Here is a 9,382-nt window from a genome sequence, read left to right as displayed (position 1 = left end):
CTATTTAGCTTTTGGAGACAATGTGGGACTCGCCGTGGTTTGAGCTAAATGCTAATGCTAACATGGCAATATAAAATAAATAGCACTAAACACAAAGTGCAGCTGAGGTTGATGTCATGAGTGTCATCAGTTTGGCAGATAGTTGGTCATAAACCAAAGTATACAACAATGTGAAAGTTAACAAGTCATGATGAATACTAGTTCCAGGTTTCACAGCAATGCATTCAAACATAAAAAATGTCGACCTCACAGAGGCGCTGAATCACTGAAGTCGGTTTGCTTCATCAAAGAAATAGAGCGATATTCAGTCCAGTCTAAAGAGACCAACGTTGCTATCCATAGCGCCGCACACCTGCCACGGCTAAAACTGAAATGTTTGGATTAAAAAGGTCCCAAGAGAGCAGACATCACAGAAATGTTTCTCCTTTTTAAAGTTTTCTTTTGACTATTTTTTAATGCTAATTGATTTATCATACATAACTTATTCTCTCATCTTTTTGTGCCACTACATCACAAGTGTTGGTGGTTCCTTGCCGCACAATGACAATGTTGTATTGTCGATGAAGTGCCTTTTGTTCAATATGACAGACATTGTTCTTTCCCAGTGTGTAAATATAAAGTGCTATTGTCATATTTTGACAAACCATGTCTCTGTGGACAAGCTTTCTACAGCCTGGTTATCTTTATATAGCCTTTTCTTTTTAGAACCTAAAAATCCTCCAGATTTTGCTCCAAACCAGTTCATGCTCTTGTTTTTGGAACACATATTGCTCCAAACTAATATCAGTCTTCTAATCGTTGTTTTCCCCAAACTATAACCCAGGAGAACAAATCGTATATGTTCCTCAATGAGCATGATGTCCTCACCCTGCAGTATCCGGACAGATGCTTAACCAACCTGACCAGGTTTCTGACTCACTGATGTGAAGATTTTGGCAGCAGTCCAGCCTAAATCTGCCATGACCCAGATAACAACTGTGGTCATCATTCGGATTTTGGGGTGTTGGTGAACTTGAGTTAAAATGTAATTATGCAACACCAGAGCCCCCTGCAGAGACAGCAGGATGACACCGGGCTTTTATCCAGAGTACAGTACCAGGCGGCTGCTTTCCCTTTCACTTACCTGAGGTCCCATTGGATTGGTGTGTGTTTCGATACAAAATAGTGTCAGGGGCTTCTGCAATCAGACAGTTCTGGGTGAATAGTTGTAATTATTGGTCATGAAAATTATCAGATTCAACAATATTTACCTCCTAATGGACAGAAAAAGAGCTGATGCTATGTGTTCTGCTACAATATAAGCACAAAGTATGACTACAACTCCTGCATTGAAAACAAAAAACAATCCCTTATTAGTCAAACAATGACCATCCTGATGGGAGTAAAATGCCAAATATATCTATCTCTCTATCTATATATCCATTTATATATCCGTCTATCTATCTATCTATTTAACCATCTAACTCTCGTTCTATCCATCCATCTATCTGACTATTTATCTCTCTCTCTCTCTAATCCTCTCCTGCGGTCCAGTGAGATGAAAGGTTCAATGTAACACGGCTCACCCCCTAAATCACATCTCATTTACGGAAATATGATGTGCATGTACGCCGGAGCGTGTCTTTATCTATTCCAGCTGTCGTGAGGGAGGATGAATATCACACGCAGGGGGAGACGATGGAGGGATGGGCGGAGAAAAGGGGAGGAGCCGCAGAGAGGCAAACTGTCCTTAATTTGTTTAAGCCGAGGGCTTTTTGGATTACCTTTGGCAATTAATCTGGTTACGTCGCTGTGCAGCGACAGAGGGACATATGGAAGTGTGTTTAATGTCAACAAATGACTCAACAGGGCACAATAGAGATGGTCATAATTACCAGAAACTGACATTTCTTCTTACTTGTATTGCTTCTATATCCAGGATCACAGGCAGGGGTTATTTGGCGGAAGGTCACCACAGTTTGTCTGAATTCAAAGTGTGCCTCATTAGTTAAACTGATATGAGCTCTTTGAATATGGGGTTTTGGAAATAGAACAAAGCAGGAATTAATAACTTTAATAATGATATTCCCCATTGTCGTTACAGATTGTTTATGTATTGGGAAATGTGCTCAACAGGCAAAGCACAGGTGTGAATGTACAAATGAAATGTCCTCAGGGGGTGTGTGTGTGTGTGTGTGTGTGTGTGTGTGTGTGTGTGTGTGTGTGTGTGCGTGTGTATCCACTGTCACAAAGTCGAGGGATTATTATGTGCAAGCAATGAGCTGCTGAGCTCAGGTTTTACTCTTTCTTGACACACTGCCGTCATGGAAAGGAAGCGGGGAGGAAGGAAAGGTTGAGGAGGAGGAGGAGAAGGAGGAGGAGGAGGAGGACGAAGGAAACAACAAGGGAAGTAGGGATGTTTTGATATGATATGATGAGCTGACCACTGTTAGACTAAACTACCAACAGTATAAAGCGGTTAAAATCGGCTCCATTGCAACAAGTGACAACATTCAAACATGATTTGATGATACATTTTTAATGCAGGAGTTGGTGTTTTTACATTGTGGTATTATTACTACTACTATTAGTACTTTATTCGCCACTGGAATTATACATCGTGATGCTACTTCTTTTCCGGTAAAACATATATAAAAAATAAAGCAGTTGTCCTCGATGAGGATAGTTTGTTGTTGTCTTTGTGGGACGCTTGAAACTAGAGAACAAATGGTGGGAGGCTGGAGAGTGAAGCGAGTGAGAGAGGATTAAAGAAGATTAAGCGCAGGTGAAAGGTCAAATAGCATGAAGTTTGAATGAAGGACACATCGGAGGAGAGAATGAATGTGTTTTAGAGTGTTTATTGGAGGCTTTGTTTAATGTCTCAAAAATGTTTTGTGACATCACGAAGTCGCTGACCGTTTGTCATCTGCTCTCCTTTCGATGTCTCGCAGCAGCGATGCGATTGGTCAGCGCGGCCGGGGGGCGGGTCCGCAGGGCGGCCGAGGAGGAGGAGAGGGAGAAGGAGCGCCCAGCGCCTCCCTCGCACCACTCCAACCACCAGTTTGCCAGCATGAAGAACAAGTTCTTCAATGAGCTCACCCACCTGCCAAGTGAGAGAGCACACACACACACACACACACACACACACACACACACACACACAAACCATTAACAATCAATCTTTAACCTACATCTCGTCATCATGCCATCACATTTCTAATCCTCGTGTTTTTCATGTCTTCATTCTGTCCTCCCTCATTTCTTCATGTGACCACTCTGCTCATCAAGATCATAAACTCAGGAGTAAGTCCATCTCGTTTCTTGTTCCATTCAGTTTTTTCCTATTCAAGTCTTCTACAGGTGGCAAAAAAAACAGTCTGTACCGAGTGTAATATTGTGGAATTATGGAGACACACCCTTCCTCAGATATATATAAAAAAATCTCCTTTGGCAAATGAGCCTAAACAAAGGTTTTTTTCTCTAGGAAATGAAAATGAAAACATTTGGAATGATAAAAAATAACTTTGTTGAACTAAGTTCATTGTATATAATATGGATGAATCACATGCAACAGTATTTCTGGAAAAACACATGAGAACAGAAAGCTTGGCTGCTCCTTTGGGACCGGAGAGGAGAAGTCACTTCAGTATAAAGAAATAAAGTACACGTTCAATACGAAGAGAAATAGACTCCTTCCTCACTAGTAGCATTCTTTTTTAATGCAAAATATTGTATTTTATACACTGTTTATGCATAAATTGGTCCCTCTGCTGGGGATAATAAGATAATTAAAACAATGGTCTCACCTTTTCCTTATCTGATGAGTTTGCTGCCTGTCCTCTGCCTCCTTCTTTCCTCCAGTGCCCATGTGGGCGGTGGGAGCCATTGTGTTCGTGGTCCTCGCTCTTGTCGCCTGCATGGGATTCTGCATCTACAAGAAGTGCTGCAACAAGGGCAAGAAGCCCAAGAAGGTCCGTGAGAGGAAGGGAGGCCGAGGGCGCAGGAAGAAGGATAAGGATGGAGAGGAAGGAGATGAGAAGAAGGTGAGAAACGGACGAGAGGAGTGTGTTTCTGACATGGTCACGCGGTATTTGGTCAAATATTTACTACACAGAGGGTCTATACTTTAACAGTTGAAGTTGGGAGTTATTTATAATTACATTTTGACTGAGTAAATTGAAGAAAAACATTGTGGGTACAAGGACCAGAGTTCTCATTGTGTGTTTTAAAGGTATAGTTTAATGTGGGGAATATGCTTATTTTTTATCCAGTAGAGAGTTAGATGAGGAGATTTATTCCACTAGTGTTTTTAGGATAAATATGCAGCTAGTTAGCTTGGCTTAGCTTAGCATAACAACTGGGCGGGGGAAACAGGGAACAGCTAACAGGTTATTTCCAAAGGTACAAAATACGTGTGCTGGTTATCTTTGTTGTCTTTGGACAGAGCCAGGCTCCCCATCCCATTTCCAGTCTTTATGCTAAGCTAAGCTAGCCAGCTGCTGGCAGTAGCGCCATATTTAATCCACGGACATGGTAGCATCGACCTCCGTGTCGATAACTCTCGGCAAGAAATAAAATAAGCACGTTTCTCAAAATGTTGAACTACCCCTTTAACGGGCAGGTCAAAAGATGCAACTGGGCACATGTGTATGAGAGGAAGTAGAATGGCGGACTTCACCCTCCACAGGCCAACAGATGGAGTCAGGGCAGTAAGAGCTGCACTGTCTCCACAGCTGTTTGGCTTTCGTCCAGGTTGACTAGTGACGGACGCATTGACAGCTTAAACTGGGCACAAAAGCCAAAAGGGATGACGGAGGCACAGCTGCTGCTCCCTTTTGACCGGCAACGCATTATAGAATCTAGTTTTATTTTTAAAGAATTAAGTTGAAACTTTACATGTTGGGAAACTAAAATGACGCCTGATGCTTGTTGGTGATAATTGTGAGTATGATCTTCAAAGGGTTTGGGGGAAAACCACAGTGGAACCTTAAAGGTGCCTTGCAGAGTTTTTCTTGTCAACAAACGGAAGTAACGTTCACATTCAGTGTCGCTCATCGAAAACCACGTGAATGCATTATTGCCTTGCTCATCATAAAACATTTCCAAAAACTCCACAGGGTATGTTGAAGACCAAGCCCTGTGCAAACATATTAAAGACATTTCACCAAGTCTTTTTCACTGTATGGTCATCGTTGACTTTGTTAGAGCTGAATATATATATATATATATATATATATATATATATGCCTTAAAGCAGGAATCACAGCGCCCCTCAGAGACTGCAGCACATCCCGGGAGCAAAAATGTGTGAACTTAAAAACATTGTCTGTTAACCGCTAACCATGCTGCGTGTCTTCCAGGAGGGAGAGGATGGGAAGGAAGAGGAGGAGAAGGAGAACCTTGGCAAACTGGAGTACTCGCTGGACTACAACTTCAATGATAACGAGGTACACACACACACACACACACACACACATGCCTGCACGCCAATGTCCACCCTCCCACCGACCCAGGAATGTTCTCCAGTCTAACTTGTTTCCACCTCCGTCTCCAGCTGATCGTCGGCATCCTGCAGGCGGAGGACCTGGCGGCCATGGACTTGGGCGGGACCTCAGATCCCTACGTCAAAGTCTACATGCTGCCGGACAAGAAGAAGAAGTTCGAGACCAAAGTCCAGCGCAAGAACCTCAGCCCCGTCTTCAATGAGACCTTCACCTTTAAGGTCCGTGCATCGATAAACAAGGAAAACTCTTCACATTATTACTCGCATTTTGTTTTTATTATGCAGCTTTGAACATCGACTGTTTGGGCGTCTGAAGTCAGAGTTAACCATTCTTTCTGCACCATCCCTCTCTAGATACCCTACAGTGAGTTGGGTGGTCAGACGTTGGTGCTGCAGGTGTTTGACTTTGACCGTTTCGGTAAACACGACGTCATCGGCGAGATCAAGATCCCCATGAACAGCATCGACCTCGCCCAGCCAATACAGGAATGGAAGGATCTGGTTGGAGGAGAGAAAGAGGAGGTGCTTGACCACTGAACCATACAGTGACTTCATCTCAGTCATTGCCTTCATTCACAGCTTCAAAGCGGCGTGCCGACTCATGCTTCTACATGTTGTGTCCCGACAGCAAGAGAAGCTGGGAGACATCTGCATCTCCCTGCGGTACGTCCCCACGTCTGGGAAGCTCACGGTGAACATCATGGAGGCCAAGAACCTGAAGAAGATGGACGTGGGAGGACTGTCAGGTGAACACACACACACACACACACACACACACACACACACACACACACACACACATACGCACACGCACACGCACACACACACACACGCATATGCACACACACACACACACACACACACACACACACACACATACGCATACACATACACACACGCACACACACACACACGCATATGCACACACACACACACACACACATACGCATACACATACACATACACGCACATACACGCACACACACACACGCACACACACACACACACACACACATACGCACACACACACATACGCACACACACACACACACACACACACACACACATACACATACACACACACACACACACACACATACGCACACACACACACGCACACGCACACACACACACACACACGCACACACACACACACACACACACGCACACACACACACACACACATACACACACAAACACACACACACACAAACACACACACATATGCACACAAACACACACATACGCACACACACACACATATGCACACAAACATACATATGCACACAAACACACACATACGCACACAAACACACACATACGCACACACACACACACACATATGCACACAAACACACACATACGCACACACACACACACACATATGCACACAAACGCACACAAACACACACATACGCACACACACACACATATGCACACAAACACACATATGCACACAAACACACACATATGCACACAAACACACACATACGCACACAAACACACACACATAGAAACACACACAAACACACATGAACACACACAAACACACATGAACACACACAAACACACACAAAAACACATAAACACACACACATACATACATACGCACACAAACACACACATAGAAACACACAAACACATGTAAACACACACACACACACACACAAACACGCACATACAAACACGCATAAACACACACAAATAAACACACACAAACACACACAAACACACATTAACACACAGACGCAAACACATAGAAACACAAACACACACACACAAACACACATTAACACACACACACACACACACAGGAAGGGAGCGCATGGCAGTTGTCTGCGGCCCTTCTGACCCCTGCCTCTCCCTCAGACCCCTTCGTGAAGGTGGTGCTGCAGCACAACGGGAAGCGGCTGAAGAAGAAGAAGACGACGGTGAAGCAGAACACTCTGAATCCTTACTTCAACGAGAGCTTCAGCTTCGAGATCCCCTTCTCCCAGATCCAGGTTCGTACACATGCACGAGGAACCCGGAACGCGTGAAATACCCAGAAAGAAGAGGTTGACCTCCGTCCTCTGCTTCCTCCACACACAGAAAGTGCAGGTGGTGATCACCGTGTACGACTACGACAAGCTGGGCAGCAACGACGCCATCGGGAAGTGCTGGATCGGCTACGGCGCCTCGGGCGTCGGGCTGCGCCACTGGTCGGAGATGCTGGCCAATCCCAGGCGGCCGGTGGCCCAGTGGCACACGCTGATGCCGGAGGAGGAGGTGGACGCTGCTCTGAAGGCGCCCATCCGCTAAACACTCCCTCACACACACACATGTGTGTGTGCACACCATCATCTGCATATGAGGTGTTATCCTCTCTTTTGAAACCAAATGTGTGTTTTATGAAATCACCTCTCACTAGAATCGTAATCTTAAATGTGCTTCACGTTCTTTTTTTCTTTTGTGAAGTTTCCTTTGGGGGAATCTCTTTATATAACTAAATGTGTGCTTTCTATTTATTTATCATATTTTGAATGCGTACTATCGAAATGTACACTGACACGCTCAGATTGATACAGATCTTCAGTGTGGACAACATTTACTTATTAGTTAAACGACTCATCTATCAATATATCAAAAGAATAATCCAGCAATCTAGTTTTGCAATTCATAAAGTTGAGAGACTCGCAAGAGACAGATAGCAAAAAAAAGAAGTCAAAATCAAAGAACATCTTGGGTAATACAACCCGAGGTACTACACCTCCCATAATGCAACTTGATTGTCTTTGATAGTTTTTCTTTCCCTTCCTGCCTCATGAAAGTCTTCATCTTTTAAACTCAGTGTCTCTCGTTCATATCACCGGCTATACTGAAGAAAACATTATATAGTAATAATGATAATTATTATTATTATTATTCACTAGCTTTAATTATCTGAGCGACACCTGCTTTCATGTAATCAATGCCCTGGTTGTCTCAAGGTTGTACTGTTGTCCAACACATGTTGATCCTTTCCTTATGTTCTCTTCTTGTTACTATGATGACTCAAAACCATCTGAACTTGATGTTGATTCCCTGTGAAACATATTGTACTTAGTCACGTGTTTTTACTGGTTATTGGTCCGTCTCTCCGGCTGTGTGTGTGTGTGTGTGTGTGTGTGTGTGTGTGTGTGTGTGTGTGTGTGTGTGTGTGTGTGTGTGTGTGTGTGTTGCGTTGCTTATCATTAAAAGAAAATGGAATGCTGTTTCGACTTTCAATGCTTACAATGTGATTGTAAATGAATAGCTGAACAAATAAAGCGTTTCCAAACAATGAGGAGGTCTCACACACTCTGAAAGCCTCGTGTGCCAACATGATATCCTTTAATTTGCATCACACAAGCAGAAAGTCTCCCCCTCATTCATTCACACATGTACACACACACACAAACACACACACACACACACACACACACACACACACACACACACACACACACACATAGCTAAATAGCTAAAGTAAACATATATGTATATATTTATATACCCTATTATTTATGTATTTATATATATTTTAATTTGAGAATAAACAACCAGCAAACATACATTTATTCATATGTTTATATATTTGTGAATTTTTATTGGAATATTTTTTTAATTTTGAGGTATTTCTTTTTAATCATCATGGGATTTGTAATTTTTGATTCGATTTTTTTTTCAGTTATCTTCAGACCGACGGTATGAGAAAAATAAAGAGTTTTTTGAAGATTAAAGAACGTAAAGATGATCTGGTAAACCAAAAGTATGACCCTGGAAATGAACGTGATACGACACCATGAATGTGTTGTTGTACTTGACAACTACACAATCAGTGTATGATGCTGTTCTGAACCTGGGCTCTTACCGCCACACTCCACACGCCGTTTATCAGAT

General features: G+C 43.0%; 1 protein-coding gene across 1 annotated transcript; it reads left to right on the top strand.

Moving 5' to 3' along the window:
• Positions 1-2,935: 2,935 nt before the first annotated feature.
• syt5a (synaptotagmin Va) lies at positions 2,936-7,783 on the top strand (the record flags this gene model as incomplete). The annotated part of the gene is made up of 9 exons (XM_079233638.1): positions 2,936-3,089; positions 3,268-3,282; positions 3,841-4,022; positions 5,340-5,426; positions 5,534-5,701; positions 5,837-6,004; positions 6,111-6,228; positions 7,352-7,485; positions 7,574-7,783. 9 exons carry the CDS (start codon positions 2,936-2,938, stop codon positions 7,781-7,783), a joined length of 1,236 nt encoding a protein of 411 aa, XP_079089764.1.
• Between the last annotated feature and the right edge of the window lie 1,599 nt (positions 7,784-9,382).

This window comes from Taurulus bubalis, assembly GCF_910589615.1.
Source record: "Taurulus bubalis genome assembly, chromosome: 17".
Taxonomy (NCBI): Eukaryota; Metazoa; Chordata; class Actinopteri; order Perciformes; family Cottidae; genus Taurulus; species Taurulus bubalis.
Note: the sequence above shows the minus strand (reverse complement) of the source record. Positions and strands in the feature narration are given on the sequence as shown.